Source organism: Nicotiana tabacum, chromosome 17 (assembly GCF_000715075.1).
Source record: "Nicotiana tabacum cultivar K326 chromosome 17, ASM71507v2, whole genome shotgun sequence".
Classification (NCBI taxonomy): domain Eukaryota; kingdom Viridiplantae; phylum Streptophyta; class Magnoliopsida; order Solanales; family Solanaceae; genus Nicotiana; species Nicotiana tabacum.
Window position 1 is genome coordinate 78,497,727 of NC_134096.1, and position 24,643 is coordinate 78,522,369.

General features: G+C 38.0%; 1 protein-coding gene across 3 annotated transcripts; it reads right to left on the minus strand.

Moving 5' to 3' along the window:
- Positions 1-212: 212 nt before the first annotated feature.
- Positions 213-24,302, minus strand: LOC107791960 (suppressor of RPS4-RLD 1). 3 transcript variants are annotated; one of them, XM_016614123.2, is made up of 24 exons: positions 23,895-24,302; positions 23,668-23,777; positions 20,875-21,563; positions 20,254-20,298; positions 19,986-20,087; positions 19,823-19,903; positions 15,332-15,398; positions 14,857-14,957; positions 14,617-14,724; positions 13,404-13,474; positions 13,175-13,231; positions 12,871-12,979; positions 12,684-12,764; positions 9,020-9,106; positions 8,268-8,474; positions 5,737-6,071; positions 3,975-4,061; positions 3,606-3,705; positions 3,052-3,143; positions 2,893-2,931; positions 2,671-2,761; positions 1,526-1,623; positions 1,147-1,455; positions 213-966 (listed from the first exon to the last, which is right to left on the minus strand). In XM_016614123.2, the coding sequence occupies exons 1-23, from the start codon at positions 24,014-24,016 to the stop codon at positions 1,167-1,169; spliced, it is 3,168 nt and encodes a 1,055-aa protein (XP_016469609.1). In that variant the 5' UTR covers positions 24,017-24,302; the 3' UTR covers positions 213-966; positions 1,147-1,166. The 3 variants fall into 3 exon arrangements, with proteins under 3 accessions (XP_016469609.1, XP_016469608.1, XP_075090631.1); XM_016614122.2 differs by having other exon boundaries at positions 213-459; positions 23,895-24,224; XM_075234530.1 differs by lacking the exons at positions 23,668-23,777; positions 23,895-24,302 and adding an exon at positions 22,297-22,421 and having other exon boundaries at positions 213-459.
- Between the last annotated feature and the right edge of the window lie 341 nt (positions 24,303-24,643).

Sequence of the window (24,643 nt, forward strand, 5' to 3'; positions counted from 1 at the left end):
GTTGGCATTGGGGCAAAAGAGGTCTAGTTCCATCAAGTACTGTATCAATGGAGTAAACTTCTCTGTGCGCTTATCCACCAAGTTGCAGCTCAGTTTACGTATTAAAAAAAAAAAAAAAAATTGGCGCTTAATTCATTCATCACCACCCCGCAAACTAGAGAAGCGGGCCCTTTAACTGCATATAGAAACACAAAATACAGAGAGAAAACAGAGACTAGAAGACCCATTTATTATTCTTTTTAAATAAGCATCCTGAAATCTAACATGGTAATCTAAAAGAAAGGAAAAATGAGGTGGTAGATCATACACAACACAACAAATATACATCTCACAAGTAATGGTACACTTGGACTATGGCAATAATGTAAAAACCTCTCGCCTCAATTCATCCGTTACAGGATCAAGAAGTCCGGTAATGCACCAGTGAAATTCCTCCAGATAAATTATCTCAGATGAAACCTATTTGCAGGGAATATATGGGAAAGTTAAGATGTCAAAAAGAGGTAATCCACTAAAGTAGTTGCAACCTCACATTTAGTTGAAACATTTAACATTGTTCTCACCAACAAAAAGAATTGCAAAACTTAGAACAAGTTAAGAGCAGCTTTAGGGCTCAGGAACCTTGCCCTTGTCCAAAGGTTCATTAGAACAGGAACTACCAAAGCCAAATTGCATTCATGTCCTAGTGGTTTAATGTGCTAGTACTGTACCCCATACTTTTACCACTTAAACTTTAAGTAATTTCCTTCGTTTTCATTCTAATGACACTACACTTGACAGGCCAAAAACATCCAGTTGACGGAACAATCCTTATGCTTAGCACCACAGCCCCCAAATGAGGGTTCTAGTCTTTGTAGCTACCAACACCTTCAAGCCTACGGTGCTGGTGGCCTAAAAGACTAGAAGAACCTCATTTGAAGTGTATTGCGCACGCACCTCTTTGTCGAGTAGATTAAGAATCTGCCCCTGTCAAGTGCATGGTCTTAGTAAAATTGAATATTAAAATTGGAGAGGTGATATACGAGGAGGAAAACCAATACACACAAGGACGTGCTCCACATTTTGCTGAACTACAAACAGCAAACTTAAAAATCCAGCCAGAACAGAGTAGAGAAATTCGTTTCCTGCATATATAAAGCGACTTACCAATAAATGACGTATCTCCCTCAGTCTGAATAGGAGCTCAGAGCAGCAACAACTGATCCAGTCGTCTCAAATGTTGATGTGACATCTGGGTAAGTTTTCCAGGATGTGCTGACTTTGAGAGATGGGTACAACCACCTCTTTACAGAATCTACAAAAGAACTCGGGTCAAACTCCAGGATGGCTTCCCAATCCACCTGCAGACCTTTTGGAATGCTTCCTGTGAACTCCATATTAGCAGCTAGGAGTAATCCAAGCAAAACTATGAACCCGACAACAGCAGTTCCTCTGGAAAGCGGCATGAAATTGTACCTGCAACAATTATCAGCCAAATTTAAGCCTACACTTGAGATCAAACAATCAAAAAGTTAATATGCCTTACCAGTAATATGCCATCCTTAAGATTGCATCTCTCACATTTTCAAGCACATCAAAATCTGTTGACCCATAATTCTCACCACAGTAAGCATCGCAAAGCGCCTGCATAACCATTTTGTATTCAACTAAGTTAACTAGAACACTATCATTTAAATCCCAAACAGAAGCCGCACATGTGTCTCAAGAACCAATAAAGAGAAGAAAAGGGAAGACAAAGTAAACTACACAAACCGAAGTAAGCAATAATTGCAAATGAATGGCAGCCTGAAATAGTAGGTCTATGAACATGTTCAAGTAAGAAATAGACACCAAACCATCACGAAGATGATACTCACAAAAGCCCAGGATCTTATCAGTTATAATGATTACTTTTAGAAATGTCTCAGGCCGGAAAAGGCTCATTACTACAGCTGACATATGTGGCCGTGCTATATATAACAACAACGAACCCAGTATAATCCCACATAGTGGGGTATGGGGAGGGTAGTGTGTACGTAACCTTACCCCTACCTTGTGGAGATAGAGAGGCTATTTCCAATAGACCCTCGGCTCAGAGAAGCATAAGCACCACGTTAAATAAGAGAAAAACAAGAAGCGCAACAGTGAGAAAACATGTAAAAGCAGCATAAATAACAACCAAATAATCCGGTGACCGCAATGAAAGAAATGACAGGTAGTATGACAGGGAGAACACTAAACTAACTACCCTACTACCCTAATCTTCAACCTCCACACCTTCCTATCAAGGCTGTGGCCGTGCTATATATATACATATATATGTATATGTGTGTATATATATAGGGAGAGAGAAAATCTCCTATACAAGTGAGTCTAATGAACACATTCTCGATCAGACTAATATAGGCTTAATTGTAAGACTTCACTGACCACTCTCTGGGCAGGCACAGGATGGATAAATCTCTTAAAAGTGAGTAGTCTAATGAGAACATTTCCCATGACTAATATAGGCTTATTGTAAGACTTCACTGACCAATCTCTTAGCAGGCACAAGATGAATATACTATGCAAAATTGCACTGTAAAGTATTTATATGTCTACTGTCTTACATCATGTTAAATTGCTTTTAAATGTCCAAAAACTATGTCCTGGCAGCAGAAAATGGCTTTCTAGGTAAAAAATAGGGGATACCTCCCAGGCGGATGTCATCTCCATATCAAAGTCATCCCATCTAGCAGGTGTACAAGGTGTTCTAATTGCAAAGTCGTAACCAATCTCACCCCTGGAAGGAACAATAAGAGTTGACAAGCAGTAAGAAACATTGAACTAATATAAGCAATAATTTACTCAAGTCACCCCCTCCCTCTCCACACACAAAAGGTTGAATTCCAATAAGGCTAGAGGGTGTTCTACATTTTCACAAGAGTGATCCTTGTTCCTTCAAGACGCTTCCTGATCAATCAATAAGAAAGGAGGGAAAATTAGAAGAAGAAGATCCTGCTGAGAGAAAGTATTCAAGAGTGACATGCTGCTATACAGTATAAATAGGACTACAAATTTTAAAAAAAGTACCCTTCAAGTGCCGTACTGTTACACCAGGTGGCCAACCAAAAGTCTTGACCAACAACTCTGTAAAGATCAGAGCTGGATTCTGCAGTCATTATCTGCAAAGTACAGCACAGCTGTTAATTACCACCCAGAAGAAAAAAAAGCATGGCAACAAAAAATTTAATCCTAGCAAGTGGACATCTAAAAGGTGAGAACACAAAAAAGCTCCCAAAAGGATAGTGATACTGAGAAAGAAGAGATTAATAAGCAGCCAGTTTCAAGTTTCATACACATGAAGTTGCTTTTGCAGTTTTCCATCTTAAAATATTTGGACGGAAGGTACTACTAGTTGGATTTTAGAGAGCCATTCAGATACATCTAAGGAAGAAATGTGACCAATATAAAATCAGCTAATAAAGATTTCTCAACTTGCTGGATTTATTGTCATGGGAGATGCTATATATTTAGTATTTTGACAAGAACCAAGAAAACCAATTATCAACCACCAAAAACTATACAAGTGCAAAAGGTACAACATTGCAAAAGATTGAACTAAGGTCATAAGCAAACAAACTCACTTCCTGCAATTTCCGCTCTTCAGAAAGATCAATTATCTTGTCTTCCTTGTTGAACACTGATTTCTTCTCCTTAATAACAGCCTTGGCAACAGTCAAGGTTCTGAACATTGACAGACAATAAGAACCTTGAGAAGGAGCCAATACAAATCAGAAAGGTTAAGCTATTTGACCGTAAAAAGCAATTTATTGATGTGATGGCCAGCGGCAAGAAGGTACTGTAAAGTAATTACAAGAGTAGCATCAACTACAAATAGTGTAACGAGCTCCAAAGGTCAGTCATGGCATCAGTATCATTTGCAACAATCACATTACACCCAAAAAACAGTAAAGAAATACACCTATACTTAATCAGAAATGTTAAGCTATTACCTCTGAAAATTGGGATAGTAGCGAACAACTTTGGCTTGACCGAGAACAAGAGGAGTGTTAGACCCAAATCCAGAATTGAATTCCTCACTACGCAAAAAGACGGGAATCTCAGCAGAAAGTAAAGATAAAGCAACATATTAAAAATTAGACTTGGATTTTGAGAAGCATAGATGAAAAGTCTGTTCCGTCTAACACGGTCCTTCTCGCTGGTGTCAGAGAGAGCATGTTCTCTCGTCTAATATGCGAATAAGCAATAAATCCCAGCAGAGGCAAAAACACTAGGCGGATTTCTTCCCATCTATCCAAGCCTTGGTGGACAAAGTTACCTAGTATTTGTTGCTGGTGGGAGGCAGCATGTATCCAGAGGCGGATCCAGGATTTAAATACTATGGGTTCAACTTTTAAAGTTTTTAGCATTGAACCTATTATATTTTTAAAGTTATGGGTTCATATCTGCTATTTTTGTAATTTTAATGAATTTTAACATATAAAATTTTACCCCGCGTTAAAAGTTATGGGTCCAGCTAAACCCATTGATACTACACTACATCTGCCACTGCATGTATCCCGTGGAATTAGTCGAGGTGCGTGCAAGCTGGCCCGGACACCATGGTTGTCAAAAAACTGCGAATAAGCAGCAAATGTGGAACAATACAAAGAATCTACCTTAAATACCATCAAACAAGTGCATCTCTAAATTTTCTCCTAAGAGTGAATTTGGACAGTGTGTGGGTACACATACAGTATCTGATATGATACGCTGAGGGTTCACATAGAATTCGGCACTGTATGATTTAAAAAAATAATCAATATTTTCAAACTTTTTACTTACAAATAGCCTTATTAAAATATAAGGTGCCTTTGGGTTGAATTGAAAACATTTGGGGCCAAAACACAGCTTTAAACTATGGTTTTAACTTTGTCATTAAGAAAATTTGGTCAATCAAGTCTGCAATGCAGCAAAATTCCTCTTTTTACAGTTTCAAATAATGACTGGGCAATTTCACTAATGAAGTTTACCATTTCTACTTTTCCACTTTTGTCTTCAATAATCATAATGCTTCTTACAATATCATTTAGAATGTAAATATATAATGAGGAAAAAAAATGATGCTTGTGGTTTCAAAATAATTCATTGTCGAATTGTACTGAAACAAAGTACAGTTTTCGTATACATACCCATGCAACATAGAGATTGAGCAAATATAATGTGGATTCCCTCCATATATTGACGCATAAGACTAAAATCAGGACCTTTTCCATACAAGATATATAGATGATAGTACCAAAAGAACCAACAGGAGTGTTCGGATTTGGTTTTGGTCTAGTTTCTTGAATAGCTTAGACTAGCCTAGGTGACATTGGTTTACAGTCCTCCAGAAGCTGAAACCACCAAACTTCAAGAGTCTTCTTATATACTGCAATCTTCTTCTTTTTTTCTTTTGATAAGTCAAAAAGTAAAATAAAAATCACAAATCCACGAGTACTCCATATGAGAGTGAAGTGCAACACCACCAATAAAAAAAGAGCTGGAACGTAGAACTAAAGGATCGAGTGAAGCAAGTTGAGGAGGGGGGTTTTCATGCTCGAGGCGAAGCGAGTTATTTTAATAATCTTTATGCACTTAAATTTAAAAAGAACTTGGAAAATGTATTTGTTAAAATGCTGAGACCAAGTATAGATTCAATAACCTTTAATAGCTAAATAAAATTCAGTGCACTAACGCTCGGTTAAGGGAATAAGGGAAAACAAGGTGGACTACCTTAACTTGTTAATCCACACCACTGGATCACATGGTTCAGATATTTGTCTCCATTTGACAGCCAATGAATACAACTGGTTCCATGACATTGTAGAACGCCCAGTTGATCTATCGTCAATCAAACTGTATGAAGTAGATGTTTCTGAGGAGCTGCTGGTGCTACAACCAGCTCCACCTCTGTTTACGCTAAGTGAATTTACTTTTTCCCTTCTCCTGAGTCTCTTCCCAGACTTTGTTGTGCCTTTAGTTGAGTTTCTCCATTCAGCTTGTAACGCACGCCAAGCTTTTGAGACTTTTTGTGCTATCTCAATAGCAGCTAATCCGGCCATGCGGTGCTGATAATTGCAAAAATATTCTCAGATTTGGATGAAAGAATAACAAGAACGCACAAAGCATGTTTGTAGCTAAAAGAACAGCATGTGAATAACATATCAACTAACAAAAGATAGTGTCGACTTTCACAAAAAATTACAAACTCATCATCTGCAATCAACATACTTATATCATATATAAATTGCAAAAAGAAAAGAATGTCAATCATAAGGTCTAAAGGCGAAATTTTGATCATGGAAAAGCAACACAGGTATGGAAAGGCACAACCTAATACTACAGTTTACTACCATTGCACAAACTAACTTATCCAAATAACTACAAAGAGCGTCACAGATGACAAAGGAAATTGTCCCACAACATACACGATTAGAATCTGAAGCCCAACTGCTTCTTATAAGTCGTCTCCTCCAAAAGTGAGGCAGGATCAATCTTAGACATGGCCTGTAGCACAAAATAAACTTCTATATGTTTAACCACCCCCACTGCATCATGTATCAATTGAACTTACAGCCTAAAGTAAGACGTCTGGACAAACCAAACGATGCGGAATGCCACCTCAAACCGCTCCAATAGTTATTTGTTCCTCCATCAAGAGAATAACTCAAGCAGTTTACAAGCCATTTTGATATATAACACTATCAAAGGGATGACAGGATGGAGATTGTCTAAATTTTAGGAGGTTGAGGATTAAAGTTGCCAATATTCTTGGAAGCTTTAGTCCTTATCAGGTCTGTATTGTAAATTATGGTGAAGTGGTGCTTTGAAAGCCAAGCCTTACTTAGGAAACCTATCACTTCATCTATTAAAAGTTATTCCCAGAACTCATTGTCTTGAATAATTCTTGTATATTTACAGTTTCTGCTCTGCTCAGATTTCTAGTAGTTAGCATTTAATATTTGATGTGTGTTTTCAATTACTCATTTATCTCCAATAGTTGGTATGATGCTAGACATGCCTATGCCAATGCAGAAGACCCATCATTGGTCAAAAAGTCAAAACCAAATCAACATTTAACTTTTTGCGATGAGAAAACATCTAGTACAACTAATTCAGTGGTGCTTAGATATACTAGCTAAAAGAATAATAGAACATTTTAAAGTGTCATTTTTTGTTAAAGAAATGGTTAAGTGGTCAACTCAAACATGAAGGGAATAAAGGACAAGGAAAAGTAGTTCCCCTATTCTCTCTTTTCCTCGGGATGACTTGGCAGATGCTTTGCAGTAACAATGAGGATTGTTATATCAGCTTTTACTCTATAAGTTGCCTTCATCTCTTTTTGTACTAAATGAATATATAAAGTTTGCAATTTTTACTTTAACATTATTCAGTGGAAATCTTCACATCTATAAATATTTTTTATTAGTTGCATGTTATTCATTTTAGACATTTGTTTCACTAGAAATGTAGACTTGACAGTGATCTTAATCTTTTTTTCTTTTTTGGGATAACCGTAGTGTGCCGACCAGATTGTGCGCACCTCGACTAATTCCACAATTTACCTGCTACCTCCTACCAGGTATCGGGTAACTCTGTCACCAAGGCTTGGACATATGGGAAGAAATCACCTAGTGTTCTTGCCTCTACTAGGATTTGAACCTGAGACCTCATGGTTCTCAACCCACTTCATTGACCACTAAGCCACATAGTTAGAGAAGTTATCATACAAACAGTGAAGTATAAAATGTTAAATTTTTCTTTAAGATCTAAATCTTGTTTTCTGTGCAACGGAGAAGATAGAACACTAGTCCACAGATAGTGAAAATATTTCTGATGAAAGGCAACCATAGAACATTATCTCATTTAAGATGAGTTCTTTAAATTTTTTTTCATGGAATGTGACTAAGCAAGGAATGGAAAACACAGTGTGTGTAGAGCAGAAGCTGGAGAGAAAACTTCGAGTGTGAATATAAAGGCATCATTCTTGTAACAAGAACTCTCTTCGTATTTGCATATTAGTCCCAAATGCCCCAATTAAAAGGCTTCCAACACAAACAAAAGCTTCTGATAACATTTGCATCCTTTCCTTCAATTCTCTCATCATCTATCTAAGAAAACTCCAGCATAGATGTGAATGCACAGCATAAAAAGGTATCTAAAAGCAATGGGAAATCACAACCTGGTTTCTCAAGGAAAACATAGAACGCCGGGATTAAAAAAAAGATGATAGTTAACTAAAGATTTAACTCTTTTAGAATTACCTGGCGCCTATTATGCAAGAAACCAGGGCAATGATACTGGATCTTCCTGCCGATAGAATCTGCAGCCTGTAGAAGGGCAGTTTTTTGCTTGGTGAAAGTAAATTCTTGCTTTCTTCGCTTTCCTTTTTTCAAAGATTCTTTTAACGGAGGTTGCCTGTAGACCTTTTCACACACATTTTTTGGGTGCAGCCTTTTGCACCAATACTCCTGCGAACAGAAAGAAGGAAAAGGGAAGAATTACGAAAGAAGCATAAGAACACAAAGTCAGTGGAAATAAATCATTTTTAAGATAAGGAATTCACTGCCAACAAATGCACTTTTCAGGTGACAATTCACTTCATAGAGGTATTTACCACTTTAGACCCCCAAGATAAGACTGTTAACGTGAATGCATACAAATGCCAAATAATAGTGAATAAGCATGTTATATGATATGGAGAAATGTACTACTGCTTTGAGAGAGTTGTACTTTAACGAGAATTCAGGGAAGCTTAGAATTCAATTCAAATCAGTATGGCCTTATTTCTTTCAACTTCCTTCGTTCTCCTGGTTCTCTGCACACCTTCAAAGTTCTATGTAATTCCCACCAGATAGTACTTTTTGCTATATCATAAAGCTGCTCTCAGATCGAGGTGGTCCACTTGCTACCAGAATGTTTCCTTTTTTTTTTCTAATGAGCGATGCTATCAAAATGTATCCTCAGGCTCTAGAAATAGATTAACTAAGCATTATATTCTCTTTTTAGGCATTACCTTGAAGAGTGGATCAATATCTCCATCAATATCAAACCAACAAAATTCACCGGTGATCTTTGACGCTGAGTATAATGCAATTTCTTTCTGCAAAAGAAAAATATTGAAAAGTAAAACATAGGTTATTCAAACAGAAACAGATAATGGAGAAATAGTTACAGAGATAGAGAGATCAATTGGTGACTCTTGATAATAGCGAGGAGGTCTCGGCATCTACGAGAGGAGGTTATTTGCAAGAGAGTGAGGAAGGAGAAGAGCAGCACATATGTGATGACCCAAAATGTCATCTTTAATTTAAACATTCATTTTTGTGTTATAAGACCTCGAAAAGCACTATTCATCGCTCCTCGACTTGCGTGCGCAGTCCGTATAATTTTTCGGAAAGTTTTTATGTGAAAAATGGATTAAAATGTGAAATGGAGCTTCAAAACTCAACTGAGTTGACTTCGGTCAACATTTTGAACAAACGGACCCGGATCAGTGTTTTGACAGTCCCGGTAGGTCCGTATCATGATTTGGGACTTGGGCGTATGCCCGGAATTTAATTTGGAAGTCCCTAGCTTGAGTTATCGCCATTTGTTGAAAATTGGAAGTTTAAAAGCTTATAGATTCCAAAGTTTGACCGTGGATTTCACTTTATTAATATCGGGGTCAGAACCCGATTCTGGAAATTGGAGTAGCTTCGTTATGTCATTTATGACTTGTGCGCCAAATTTGAAGTCATTCCGGATTCATTTAACATGTTTCGGCACAAATTTTATAAATTGATAAAAATTGAAACTCATAAGTCCGAATCGAGGTGTGAATTGTAATTTTAGTGTTGTTTGACGTGAATTGAAACCCCAAGTAAGTCCGTATTATGTTTCTGGACTTGTTGGAATATTCGGACGAGGTCCCGAGTGGCTCGGATGAGTTTCGGACGAGCCACGGAGCAATTGGAACCTGCTGCCCAGTGCTGGTTCTGATGCGTCGCACTTGCGACATTCTGTGCGCAGGTGCATGGTCGCTCCTGCGGAATTCCAGTCGCTTCTACAACATTGGACAGCCCTGCCGAGCTCCGCTTCTGCGGAGAAATTAGCGCAGGTGCGCAACCGCTTCTGCGATGGTCGAGCCGCTTCTACGAGGCAGACCGCTTCTGCGGTCACTAGAGCGCTTTTGCGGTCACTGGAGCGCTTCTACGGTCACCGGAGCGCTTCTGCGATGTCGCAGGTGCGACATTTCTGGGCGCAGATGCGGCCACTGGGCAGGATGCCTTGTTCCGCAAATGCGAGTTTTGTCTCGCAAATGCGAGTCCGCAGGTGCGAATATGCTGGACAAAACTCATAAAATCGGAAGTTAGCCATTTTTACTCATTTTTGAGTTTTGAGTCTCGGATTTAGGCGATTCCAAAGGAATTTTTCACTATTTCGACTTGGGTAAGTATTCTATATCCGAAAGTGATTACATTTCATAAATCCATATCAATATTCATCGTTTATTTCGGATTTAATGGAAGAAATTGGGATTTTTATAAAATCTTCCAAAAATGTAAAATGAAGATTTGAAAGCCAATCCGATATCGGAATTCGATAATTTTTGTATGGTTGAACTCGTATCGGAACGGGTGTTTGGTTTTCGTGAGTTTTTTCGGGATTCAAGATGTGGGTCCCACTGTCGATTTTTAAAATGAATTTCGGAGGAATTAATTCCTACGATTCGTGTTGAGTATATTGAATTGTTTGTGACTAGATTTGAAGCATTCGGACACCAATTCACGAGGCAAAGGTTTATTGGAATCTTGAGTTGGATGCAAAGCGAGGTAAGTGTCGTGGTTAACCTTGACTTGAGTGAGTAGGACTTATTTGTCTATTTGCTACGTGATTTAATGTGCGGGAACAACGTATATGTGAGGTGACGAGTACTTATGCGTTGTGGTTGAGTCAAAGCATGCGGGTGGAATTTGTTTATTGTGAATAATTGCCTATTTAATTAAGATATTCCTGCTTAAGTTATTATTGTTTATTTGATCATTTTCATGAGATTATTGCTAGTTTAATTATTGTTGAATATTTTGGAAGGTGAAGTCGGTATTCTGGTACTGAATTGATTGATAAGTATATATCCCTGCATTTAAATTCGGAAGAGTGTAAAAGCACGAAGGGTGATGCCGTGCCAATTTCACATTATTATTTATTGAATTATGAAGTGAGGAAGAGAGTTAAAGCACGAAGGGTGATGTCGTGTCATTTTTAAAGAGTGTAAAAGCACGAAGGGTTATGCCGTGCCAGAAGAGAGTTAAAGCACGTAGGGTGATGTCGTGCCCAAAGAGAGTTAAAGCACGAAGGGTGATGCCAATCTTATTATTTATTTATAAATTTATGGGAGAATGAGAGTAAAAGTACGAAGGGTGGTGCCGTGACATTTTCATATTATCAGTTGCTCATTTTATTGTTGAGGAATTAATTGGCTGCTAAGTGATACTTCTCCTGCTGAAATTATTATATCATCCCCCTTCGCATGTTCCCTCCCAAATTTATAAAGTGTTATTTATTGTATTATTGTTGCTTCGTATTTGTATATACTTGTACAGGTTGTTTACATATGTGTCCTGTCATAGCCTCGTCACTACTTCGTCGAGGTTAGGCTCAACACTTACGGAGTATATGGGGTCGGTTGTACTCATACTACACTATGCACTTCTTGTGCAGATTTTGGAGTTGGTCCCAGCGGCGTACCATAGACTTGCTCGGATTCAGCTACCCAGAGGAGACTTGAGGTATAACTGCACATCGTTCGCAGTTTTGAAGTCCCCTTCTATCTTATCTTAGTTGTGTATTATCTTTCAAACAGCTTGAATTTTATTCAGACCTTTATTTGTATCATTCTAGTAGCTCGTGCACTTGTGACACCAGATTCGGGGGTGTATTTTGATAATTCGGTAGTTATGGTCTTCCGCACTTTATTTCAGCAACTGACTTCCATTTAATTTAAATTGTTTAAAAATGGTTAAGATTATTCTAACGTTGGCTTGCCTAGCAAGTGAAATGTTAGGCGTCATCAAGGTCCAGAAGGTGGGAATTTCGGGTCGTGACAACATAACTAGAATGAAAAGAGTTGGCACATGATTATTAAATGGTAAGGGTAGAAAATGCGGATTTTACCGTTTATGTTATACTAAAGTGAGAAAAACATCAGCTAACTAGGTTCGAAAGCTAGTATCGGTCAGCTTGAGCTTTTGGTAGGGACATTTATGCTAGGTTTGAACTTTCTAGCAGCCTAAAAACTCAATCATAATCAAGCTTAAACCAAGCCGTGCATGGCTTTTTTCACCTGCACCCTCATCTCTTGCTTTGACGTCCAACAGTGGCTTAAGGGAACAAAATAGCAGTCAGAACTCAGAAACTTCGCTACCGTTTGAACAGTATGAGGGTAAATATAACATTGCTAAATATTCTTACTACTAACTGAAGTAAGTGTAATATTGCAACTACTAAAATGGCTAACAACCCCAAAAGACAAATCTTAAATTTGACATCTACCTCGTCCAATTGATTTTTATTCCAGCAAGGTAACATCTAGACAGTTATAAAGATGCCAAGACTTAGAAAGCAAAAAGAAATTAGTGCAACAGGCATAAGACTGAACCACCTGGATGGCGGAAGTCTGGCATACCAAAAGTTATTACCTGATAGAACGCCAAGCATTGAAGCACAAACTTTTCCATAGAATCTAATTCAAGATCTAAAGCAGCATCATAGTCCTTGACCTACAGCACAAAATCAGAATCGACAATCTGAAAATGGAGACAACAAGCACCTTATATAATTATGAACATTTAAAGTCACAAGAGATGAGTTTGAGAGCTCTCATACTGCTTCTTTATATTCTCCAATAGCATGATAGCATGAAGCTCGTAGATACAAGCATTCAACGTTTGCACTATCAATAGCCAACCCCATTGATAAATCTTTTATAGCATTCCTGTAACAGTATATATAAGCTGTTAACCCCGGCTACATCTTTCAGTGAAAGAGGATTATGATAAAGCAAACATGGAAAAAAGGTAAAAAGAAAACTCAGGACAGTGAAAATTTTCAGAAGGAAAATCCCACAAATCAATACCATAGAGATTGCATATTTTACTGCCTTTAGTATATAAGAACATAAGATATGTACCTATGCTCTCCCATTCCATGAAGTAGCAGCCCACGCAGGTGATATCCTTTTGCATACCTTTCAGCGAAAAAGGGTAATTAGAGTATGGATTATCAGCTATTTCCCGATTTAAGGACAGAGTATGTACTTCACCATTCAAATACTCAAGATTAGATAACAAAAAATAAGTAAACCTTTTTTTGATCAGTGAAAAATATGTAAATATCAACATGAGATGCTCAGTAATTACCTCCCATCTATTTGCAAAAGCTGATGAAGGCATTCCAAGGCCTTCTCTGAATTTGCCAGGTCTTGATATAACTGCCACCAAGAAATATAAGGTTCAATTATACACCATTAGAATAATATCTTGAAAGAAATTTCATTGTTTTGCCCACATCTAAATTAAGTGATTTAGCTCAAAACCAACCAAGAACTAGCTCAGGGCAACTCCAGAATCTTCGAAATTTCTAACTTAGGGGAATTGGACTTCTGTAAACAACTAATTTGACAGTTAAACAAACAATATCAATAATATCTACCAGCTAATGGGGAGATCCTACTTGAAAATGCAACAAAAGCTATTACAATAAATGAGCATTGCAACCCAGAAGTTGAAGAAAAGGCTAATTGATCAGCATCTAGCAGACATTTTCGCCAATCAGGACTGTAAGTTAGTGCTGTCACACAATATCAATAAGAGAGCTAGGCTCTTCTATCACTTGTACGCAATTGAATGTCTGCTTACCGTGTAAATCTTGATTCTTGAATTTCTTAACATACATGAAGAAGTGTATATTACCTCAACCTTCAGGTTTACAGACAGATGAAAAAAGAGGCTATATAAACAAGAAAGCGGGAAAACAAAAGGGAAATTTTCTAAATCAAAGGGGCAACTTCCTCATCTTGTTTAATCCATGATTAAACAAGGACAAACTTCCTCAAAATTTCTACTTCTGTTCCAACTAAAACTGTTCCCATAATATCCCGTACAAGTTTCTGTATTTTCCACTGGATTTTGAAGAAGTCTCCAAAATAGTGAAGTCAATTCTAATCGCTCGCCTTGGTATACTTTTGCAAACACAAATACCAACATCGAGCTTATAACAGCTTGTTGGCGGCAGCAAGTATTTCTTGTACCAAACAAAACAAAGGAAAATCGAAAAATAATTTAAAAAATAAAGAAAAGAACAGAAACAATGAGATAAATGAACAGAGTCATGCACATCTGAAAAAGAAATACTAGTAGAAACGAAAATTGGGCTTTGAGAAAATAAACGATATAAACTGCACCAAAGCACGTACACACAGTTGAAATTTGTAAATAAAAAAACACAAACACATTATTGTAGGGCTTGTGAACCCATCAAGAGACTACAAAATTAGCAGTACCAATAGAAGTCTTAGGATTCCACTTGGCAGGAAAATAGGATTAAGAGTATTCAGTATATATTCAGAGATACCTGTGCTAGATGAGCCCAAGCCTCAAGGAAATTCCTTTCAATTTGGATTGCTTTCTTATGTGCCTCCTCAGCCCTTCTATATTCTCCTAGAGAGGATAAGGCCAAGCCCTGATAATTTTCCAGTTTTTTCCACCAGAATTATATCATTATTTGTCCAACAAAAATATTCTCAAACTCATGCCGATAAACATGGTTATCAAATTCTACAACAATTAGCCGAACTCGAGGTCATAGACTCACCAAATATGTATATGCAGATTTGTTATCCTTATCAAACTTTACACATCTAGAAAGGTCTTCAACAGCAGCTTTGAAATCTTTAAACTTAAAATTGACAATTCCTGCACTAATTAAGGTCAGTTAGTGCTTGCCATGATAGATGGAACGGAGACAAGTAGAACGAAATGTCCTTTTTGAATCTGAAGTAATTATGAAACAGTTAGCCAGAGGTCATTCAATGCTAAACAGTTACAAGATGAAACCACCTATAGGCCTTAATAAAAAATTTCAGTCCCGTAAGAAAGATGAGGCTGAGCCTTAATGCATTGGAAGTTTCAAATGACACATGCATAATCTATCAGCCATAAAAAGAATACTACAGAAAGTAAATATGCCTCGAATGCTGTTATATTTACAGGAACATCATGTCTAACTACTTTAACAGCACAAATCTACCTTTCATAGTAAATCGAAAAGTTCAGTCCCGGTAAATCACCTCTTTCATGTAAGATATCGGCAGAGTCTGGCTCAAACTCCAAAGCTTTAGTCAAGTCTGCAATTGCCTGGTAAAAATCATTTTATTTAGATACACCAATATCACTCATATTACTATTATTGTGAAACCAAACCTTTTAGGTCGTGATAAGTCTTTAACCATAAGTACCATCACTCTTAATGGGATCATTGGAGGAAAGAAAAACTAAAATGAAACACATTAGAAAGTTAAATTATGTTATAGACTATCAAGAAACTCCCATGATCAAAAGCATGCAGCTGAACTATTCTATGATCCTGATTGCATTTTAGATATTGACTTTTACTGGAAGATGGTCATAAGCTGTGATACAGCTCATGTAACGACCCAACCAGTCGTTTTGCTTCTAAATCCCCGTTCCTCTAAATAAGACTCTCCGTATGTGCTTTTACTGTTCTATGACTGCGGAGATGGTTAGTTTGGGTCTTGGAAGGGTTTGGGTTGAAATCGGAACACTTGGTTCCTTAAGTTTGGCTTTAAAAGGCTAAGCTTGACTTTGGTCAACATTTTGAGTAAACGACCTCAGAACCAGGATTTGACGGTTCCAATAGGTTCGTATGATGATTTTGGACTTGGGTGTATGTTCAGATCGGATTTTGGATGACCCGGGAGCGTTTCGGCGCTTAATATTGGAAGTTGGCACCTTGAAGGTATTAAAGTTCTTAAAAATTTGGTTTGGAGTAGGTTTTGATGTTACCGAGGTCCGTTTGGGATTCCGAGTCTAGAAGTAGTTACGTATGGTGATTTAAGACTTGCACGCAAAACTTGGTGCCATTCCGAGTAGTTTAAGCATGATTCAGAAGCCTCTTGATAGCTAAAGGAGTAAACTTTTTTTTTTTTTTGGATGACCGAGAAATCCGTCTGGGGCCAATCCCTTTGGACCAACCGCAGCCTTCGAAACTCGGTGGATAATGGGCCCACCCCTCTACCCTTCTCCACTTAAATACCAGGCTTTGCTTTGCATGGTGTGGGGGCTTGAACCTGTGACCTAAGACCTAAGACACAAATCCACCACTATTTGCCACTAGAGCTAGGCCCTGGGACTAAGAACTTGAAGTTATTAAGTTAATTCGATTTGATTTAGGGTATGATTCTTAGTTTTAGTATTGTTTTCCAATCCGGGCGATGCACGAATTGAATTAGGACTCAAAAGGGCTACTGGTGCACCAATTCTGGTGTGCCCGCACCTGCAAGCTTTTGGCCGCAGGTGTGAGCCCGCAGATGCGTGATTTTGGCCGCAGAAGCGGACTCGCTTCTGCGATGAGGAGCCGCAGGTGCGAGAAGGCAGCAGATGCGCTGCTCCGACCGCAGAAGCGGGCTCACGTCCGCAGAAGCGGCAAGCGCTGGGCCTGAAGAATTCCGCAGAAGCGGACCTAGTTCCGCAGATGCGGCCCAGTGACCGCAGAAGCGGAAATCCTGGAGGCAGTGAAGTCCATTTATTTCGGGACTTAGACCATTTTTACTTATTTTTTTCATTCTCTTGGGCGATTTTGGAGCTTTTGGAGAGGGATTTCCACCTAGCTATAATTTCTACCCAATGTGAGTTAAATACATACATTATGGGTAGATTTTAACAACAAAATTTGTGAAAATTATGGGTTTAGATGAAAAGCCTAGGTTTTGATAAAAATAGGATTTAGTACGAAAATGATTATGGGATTGGGTGAAAATTATATATTTTAGTTCGTGATGTTATGGGTAACAACTTTATTCAAAAATTTCCGAAATCCGGGCACGTGGGTCCGGGGGTGAATTATAGGAATATTCCAATTTGGGTTGGGTAATTATTCTAATAGTTGAATCATTAACTTTCGAGTGTATATTGATTAACTTATACTACATTTGACTAGTTTCGGATTGTTCGACATCGAGTTGAGGCTTTAGGGTGAATTTGAGGCCGGAAAGCGAGCTTTGAGACAAGGTAAGTCTCTTATCTAACCTTGTAAGAGGGAATTCACCCCATAGGTGATTTAAATTAATAATTGCTGCTAATTGTGGGGGCTACGTACGCACGAGGTGACGAGAGTCCGTGCGTAGCTACTAATTATGTTTATGTCCGGGTAGTTTAGGATCCAAATCATGAATTTCTTGTAATGTTTGCACCCTACTTGTTATTTAAAGTGCCTAAATCACATTGGAACTTGTTAGAGGAATTGTAAAGGACCGAATTTCACTTACTTGAATTTTGAGCGAAATACTTGACCGTTAATGGTAATTGTGTATTAGCCTGGTAATAACTTTTAAGCCAAGTGTTTATAAAGTATCCCCTTTTCTTGTGGAGCGGGCCGAACGCCTCGGCAGTAGATAGATGCATCTATGGATTGTGCCGCATGTCCCTCGGCAGTGTACACGTTATTCTGGATCGGGCCGTACGACCTCGGCGTAATCGTGCATGATAATACTTGTAGTTCAATTTTATATATATTTGATGATATTTCAAGACTTGGGAGGTTTAAATTGGGATTTATCAGGTGTGAAAGAGTTATTTATTTCCTGCTCGTTGAATTGTTGTAATTATATACATAACCGATGTTTATTTAGGACTTCTATATTTTTACTGTTAGCCCATAATAAGTGTCAATGTCGAACTCTCGTCACTACTTTTTCGAGGTTAGACTTGATACTTATTGGGTACATGTTGTTTATGTACTCACGCTACACTTCTACACTGACCGTGCAGGATCTGAGGCAGGTACATCTGGCGGTCACACCGGCGCGCATCCCCCATACCCTGAGGCCTAGTGGTGAGCTGCTTCCTGAGCCGTTCTGCAGCACCTAGAGCCTCTCTTTTATACTTATTTTCAGTCTATGTTATTTCAGACAGTAGTTAGAGTTTTTGTATATTCTACTAGTGCTCATACACTTATGACACCAGGTCTTGGCACACACTCTAGTAGACTTTATGGTTTTGGAGTATTTACATATTTATGCTTGCACTCAGTTGCTTTCGTTTTATTTTTTTTTATTTTTTTTTTGATGAAGTAAGATGATTCATTGATGGCATCTAGAGGATGCAGAAATACAAAATAGGCCTTTGTTAGCTCCATCACAATGTGATTCAATTCCAGTCGGAGAGCTAATAACAAAAAAAAACACAAGAACGAAAGTATGGCCTAAGTCAAAGTAAGTGAACTGATAAAATCTAGATAGGAGGCAACGCTATTTACAGGGGTGAGGTTGCTCCAACTAAAAAGGTACACTAGACCTTTGGCTTTCAAAAAATGAGTAGTAGTTGAAACTCCATCAAAACATCTATGATTCCTCTCTGTCCAAAGAACCCAAAAGATGCAAGGAGGGATCATCTTCCAGATTTTCCTGCTGGCTCCGTCAACTTTCCACCTGTTCCACACTTCAACCGCTTCCTTAATGCCTTGAGGTAGGGTCCAGCTTATTCCCATAATGGAAAAAAACATAGACCACATGGAAGTGGCTACTGGGCAATGAAGAAGAAGATGGTTAATAGACTCTGAGTTTTGTTGGCACATGTAGCATCTATTAGCTAGTTGGAAACTCCTTCTACAGAGATTATCTTGGAGTTTGACCATGATCAATATTGGTCCATGAGTAGCAGATGACTTTTGTGGGCAGTTTTGCCTTCCAAATCAGTTTCCAGGGCCAAGAGTCGATAATTTCATTTTGCTAACAAAAGTGTTTATAGCCTACCTTCACACTGTAAGAGCCAGATTCTGAGTTATCTGTCTGATACTTGCTCATTCATAGAGAAGTTCCCAAGTCTCCCATACAGTTCCAGTAGACTTTCTAGTTCCCAGTCCTGCATGTTCCTTCTAAACAGGATGTCCCAAGTTCCTTCTGATCTGTTTTGAGCTATTGTTGAATCTGGAGCATTGGCTATCTGATATAAGGATGGATAGTTCCCAAGCTGCTTTCGTTTTATTTATTTGACTCTCTACTTCTCAAATTTCTTAATAAATGGAATTTAATTACTTGGGAACCTATTAAAAGAAGTAATCACGCAGTTAGTTCACCGTAGGCTTGCCTGGCGGCGACGTTTGGCGTCATCACGGCCTATAGGAGAAATTGGGTCGTGACAGCTCAAGCCTAGAAAAGACACTCTCAGGATAGACGACGACCTTCACATTAAAAGTTAAGCTTTTTCAAGAAAACTTTTGAGGGTTACTTAGACCACCCGAAGCCATTTCATCTCCATCGTTAACCCTGTAAGCTATCACAATCTGAAGGAAAATTTCCAAGTGCAGCTTGATAATTGCCCTAGCAGTCTAAATGGAGACTGATTTGCTATTAATGAACATTTAGCTTCAGAAATTGATAGCACAAGTGATCAATTCAGCAATTCCACACATTTACATTGTGTATCACACCCACAGGAGAAATGAATGAAAGTTGACCTTGCAAAAAATATTACAGAAAAGAATACCTGATGACAAAACCCAAAAGGCAGCTCAATAAATAGACAAAATACGAGGCTCATACCTCAGCAGATTCACCTAAAGCAGCACGGGCTTGCCCTCTGCGTTTCCATGCCTCCCCAGCAGATGGATTTGATTGTATAGCCTGAAAGGCAGATAGAAAATATTTACAACAGGAGCTGAAGTATTACCATAACTAGTACTCAATATGCCAAATCAATGCAAACCTTTGTAAAATCAGCAATAGCTGCATCAAGTTCTCTTTGAAATGCCAACGCTGTTCCCCTGCCGATAAGTGCCTCGGGGTACGTCGGATCTTCTTCTAGTATCTGTGTTTTAGGTAGAAGAGAAGAAGTTCTGTAATTAAGTTCATCATACCACACACAAGTCTTCCAGTGAATCCATAAATCAAAAATGAAAAAGTCAAAATAAAGCACAAGTTACATCTAGCAGCAGAATTAGTAAACTACTAAGAGTGGTAAGGCTAATGCTAACCTGGTCAAAGATGGACACGGCATTACCATATCTTCCTTCGTTAACCTGAAATCACCAGAAATGTTGCTTTAGACTTCCAATGACGTTCAATACACGATGAAGAGTACACAATTACCACTACTACGCCTCAGTCCCAAGCAAGTAGGGCTCGGCTAGATGGATCCTCACTGACAAATAATAAAAGCTTTAGAAATTAAAATCTAGCAACTGAAAAATAGGAGTTCTAAAAATAGAGCTTAGTTGCCTCAAGCTTGCGCAAATGCAATATCTTCCAATTTAGTTCACAAAAAATTAAAAGTGGAGCGTAATCAGCAAATTACAACTGAAATAGGCAGAGTGAACATAACAGACATGAAGACTGTAGAAAATCTTGTCTATGCATAGCATGGTACCCCCAGTTCATAGCAGATAGCAGAATAAGAAAAAATTGATTTCTCTTGTCCGACCTACTTAATTTGGTATAAGTAAGTGCACAATTAGAGACTTGCAGCTGATTTATCGTTATTCGAATTTCAATAAAGAAGAAGAGCATATTAATAACCAACTGCACTAGCAGAAATTATCAATCGATGAACTAATCCGTGCTGTCTTCATTTTAATATCACAAGATAGGCAGTGTACCTGTGCTATTCCCCTTGATAATCGAAAATCAACATTAATTGACTTGGTCTTGTTAATCCTGGTAACACAGAATTTTTTGTTTCTCTTGCCTTCTTCAGTCAATTCAAGGCGAACGTCGCATTTATTATTCAACTGACAGAGAATTTCCTGTAACTCATTTGGTTCTGACTGTTCACTTGATTCGCTAGTTACAGCAGATGATTTCCTACTGCCTTCAGATACATCACTTAATTCACTGCAAACCAGAGATGGATAACCCAACTTTTTGCAATTGTTCTTGGTTCCATTTGCTTGTCTCTCATGCAATCCATTTGGTTGACGGTCAATCTTCTTATGTTTTTTGGCATTATTACTTGAGGAATTTTGTAAAACAGAACTATCATTTGATTTCTCACAGCTGACCAACATCCCACTGCTGCATTCTTTGAGCTTTCTATCTGAGGCCTTACTAATATCACAAGTTTCAGCAGATTTGGTAGAAAGCATAGGCCCAGTATTGGATTCAGGACCAGATGACTCCACAGAATGATTGTCGGTGGCAGCAGTGATATTCTGCTTCGCATTTTTGAGCAGCTCTTCAAGCTCTAATAGCTGCTTTAAGTCTGCAGACTGATGAACCGCATGTTCATGCCCTTGCTCCCAAATTAGAAGAGCTTCTTCTTTCTTACCAAGAGCAGATAATGCACGTCCTAAATGACAAGTAACTTCGTCACATTATACTTCAAACTCAAAATCAGTTTAGCATAAAACTGCCAGTTTTTTCAAGCTTTAAGAACATTGAAATTTCTGCAGCATATGCTAGAACCACATCTAGGGAAAATCCACAGAAGTCACACTAGAGAATAATTGTCAATACAGATTCTTATATTGTTATATAGCTTCATTTCGAGGGCTTAGTTACACACAAGAGACAAAAATGTATTTGATCTTTTTACGTGACCTATCAGTAAGAGTTGCTGCTGTGATACTAGCAGTGTTATCAAAGGCGAAAAGCGCAAAAAACTCTAAAGTCTGTTGGGGTTTTAAGCGCAAAGCGCAAATAAAGCGTGAGCCTTAATGAAAAAAGGCGCAAATGGAGAAAAACTACAAATATGCATGTGTAGTCCAAGACTAATATCTATAAGCATGAATACCAAATATATACCAAATATATGAACAAAGCAATTGAAGAAAATTTACAATAAAGTGAAATATCAATTGTTTAGTGTCGCCTCTTCAGGATTATGCTTGTTGGCAAGGAAAAGTATGGCTTAGAGCCTTGATAACAACACTGAAGCGCCCGCTACGCGAGGCGAAGCGCTCAACATGTTTTGAGCCTCGCTTCAGGGTTTAAGCGTGCCTTTGATAACACTGGATACTAGGTATCACATGTTTATGCCGTGGAAATGGCCTTTTATTGAAAGTGAAGGTAAGGCTGCGTACAATAGACACAATATGGTTCCACCCTTCCCTGGACCCGTGAATAGCTTAGTGCACCGGGCTGCCCTTTTTATGCATGCCAAGAATGATGCTCCTCTTAGAATTCAATCATCTGCCTCTGAATGTATGAATCTTGAGACAGTAAGATCCATATTGGTAGCAGCAAATGACACTTCCATTCCAATTATTCTCAGTGACCTGTTGGAAGTTATTTACTTTATCAGTTTAAGATATGATGCACTTGTGTAAATAAGGTTTTTCCACAGATGCATAAGACGCAGACTCATAAAGAGCAGCTCCGATCACACCTAGAAATCTACCTTTTTTTTGTCCTTTCTAATTAGTCCAATCACTGAGAAAATTAGGGAATCAACTACCAACGTGGTGAGTTCAAACTAGGAAACCATACAAACTGTTATGAAGTGTTTTGCACGCCCTATTCATGCATTGAAGTTCATCGCAACACTATGTTTGGTCCAAGGAAAGGAAGCAAAAGTGAAACACATCAATTTACTCTCCACCTGGAACTATTTGTCTTCGTCAGCTTGTACGGCCATGGCGTTGAGGGGGCCAAAGCACGCTGGTCGAGCTTCTAAGGTTAAATTGGTTTGTGGGTCATTTGCTTTGTACATTTTGACAATTACTCTAATGCTGGTTCACCTCCGGATACCACGTTATGACTTCGGAAACCTTGTTATGACTTCTCTTTCTCACAATTGATAAGATTTTTTGGATATCCCACGACATCAAAGGAAGGAAATATGACTAAAAAAATTAGGACGACAATTAAATATATTTTTCCTCCTTCCACTAAATCTTTGGATGGTAACATAAATATCTCCTTTATGTAATCCTACCAGGGTGAGAGAATAATTCTTATTCCCTACTTTATTTTCCACCCCTTCCCTTTTTATCCCAACCAGACAGACAGTGTAAAAGTTAAATCATTTCCAAAATACAATCCAAAACCACTATAGGATAGAGAATGCAAGTTCAATATGACCTTATCAACCTCAATCAAGCTTAAAATGGCTTTATCGGATACATACTTCATTTAAAGCTAACCATTACTTTGGCGCATACGTGACAATGTTGTCAATTATAGGGCACAATCGAGAGGTGCGATAGTTCACTAGCTTTACAAGAGTTTCATCTAGTCAATCATCTAAATTGCAAAAAGAACCTCTAGGAAATTGTAAATTCAGAATACAACAGTTGACTTCACAGCCCGGAGAGGAATGCCATACCAGAAGATATCCATATCCAAAATCGACATCCCAAATGCAATCTCAAAGGTCTAGAATTTCTTTGGCTTTTTTCTTAATACGCCCGTAAAAGCAGTTAATTTGAAATGCAAGGGAAAATGAAAAGAACCTTTAAGTATGTAAGCTTGAAGAAGCTTAGGATCGAGCTGAAGTGCCTTATCACAATCCTTAATAACATGCTTGTGAAGCTCCAATTGACTATAGCAAAATGCTCGGTTACTGAAACAAATTGACCATTTTTTTATTCAGAAAATCAATCAGCTCATTCATAAATCTCCAAAAATCTAATAAAGCTCGTTCAAATTAAAAAAAAAAAGGTTATAAAAAATAGCGGACCAGATATCTTGAATGACGCAACTCTGAGCAAGAAGTGAATCGAGAATTCGAATTGCTTTGGACCATTCCTTGGAGCTACAAAGCTTCGCCAGTTCAATCCTTTCTGTAACTTTTGACGTCATCAGCGGCTCCAATGGATCGGAAACAGCTGAATTGATGCGATTGATTTTTTCTTCAGTTGTGTTGTGAGCTACTGAATTTCTGATCCTGCGGCTGTAACTGTTTTGTATTTTGTGTTTTTTTTTTTTTAATTTCTCTTTTACGGTGTGGTGGTAGAAAACGGAGGGGTAGAAAGGAGAAAATGAAGTTGAATGAAGAAACGGAGAAGAAAGAGCTACTTTGGGGAAGTGGTGAGGGATTAATTATGGATTACACGTGTTCAAGAGCCCGCATGTCTATTGGCTCAATGTTCTCGTCATTTCTCACTCTTTTTTTTTAATAGTGAAAATATAAATTATTTAACCATAATTAAATATTCCATCTATTTCAATTTAGATGATATAGTTTTACTTATCACAAAGTAAAAGAGAAAAAGAAGAATATTTTTGAAATATGTGATGCTAAAAACTTAAGGAACAAAAGTTTAGTAGGACCATGATATTTGTGTGGTTATAAAAGTTTCTCATTAAGGATAACGCAAGTGAAATGAAAAATTTTAAGTTAAATTATTTCTAAATATAGAAATGTGTCATTCTTTTTAAAACGGACTAATAAGAAAAATATGTCATTTAAATTGAAATACATGGAGT

Bases quoted from the DNA above. Each gene is read 5' to 3' on its own strand.
- LOC107791960 (XM_016614123.2), bottom strand. From the start codon at position 24,016: ATGACGTCAAAAGTTACAGAAAGGATTGAACTGGCGAAGCTTTGTAGC. The intron at 14,725-14,856 runs GTGAGTCTATGA...GAAAATTATCAG, and splicing joins AATCTGCATATACATATTTG to GGCTTGGCCTTATCCTCTCT. The intron at 13,232-13,403 runs GTAATTACTGAG...TTTCGCTGAAAG, and splicing joins CTTTTGCAAATAGATGGGAG to GTATGCAAAAGGATATCACC.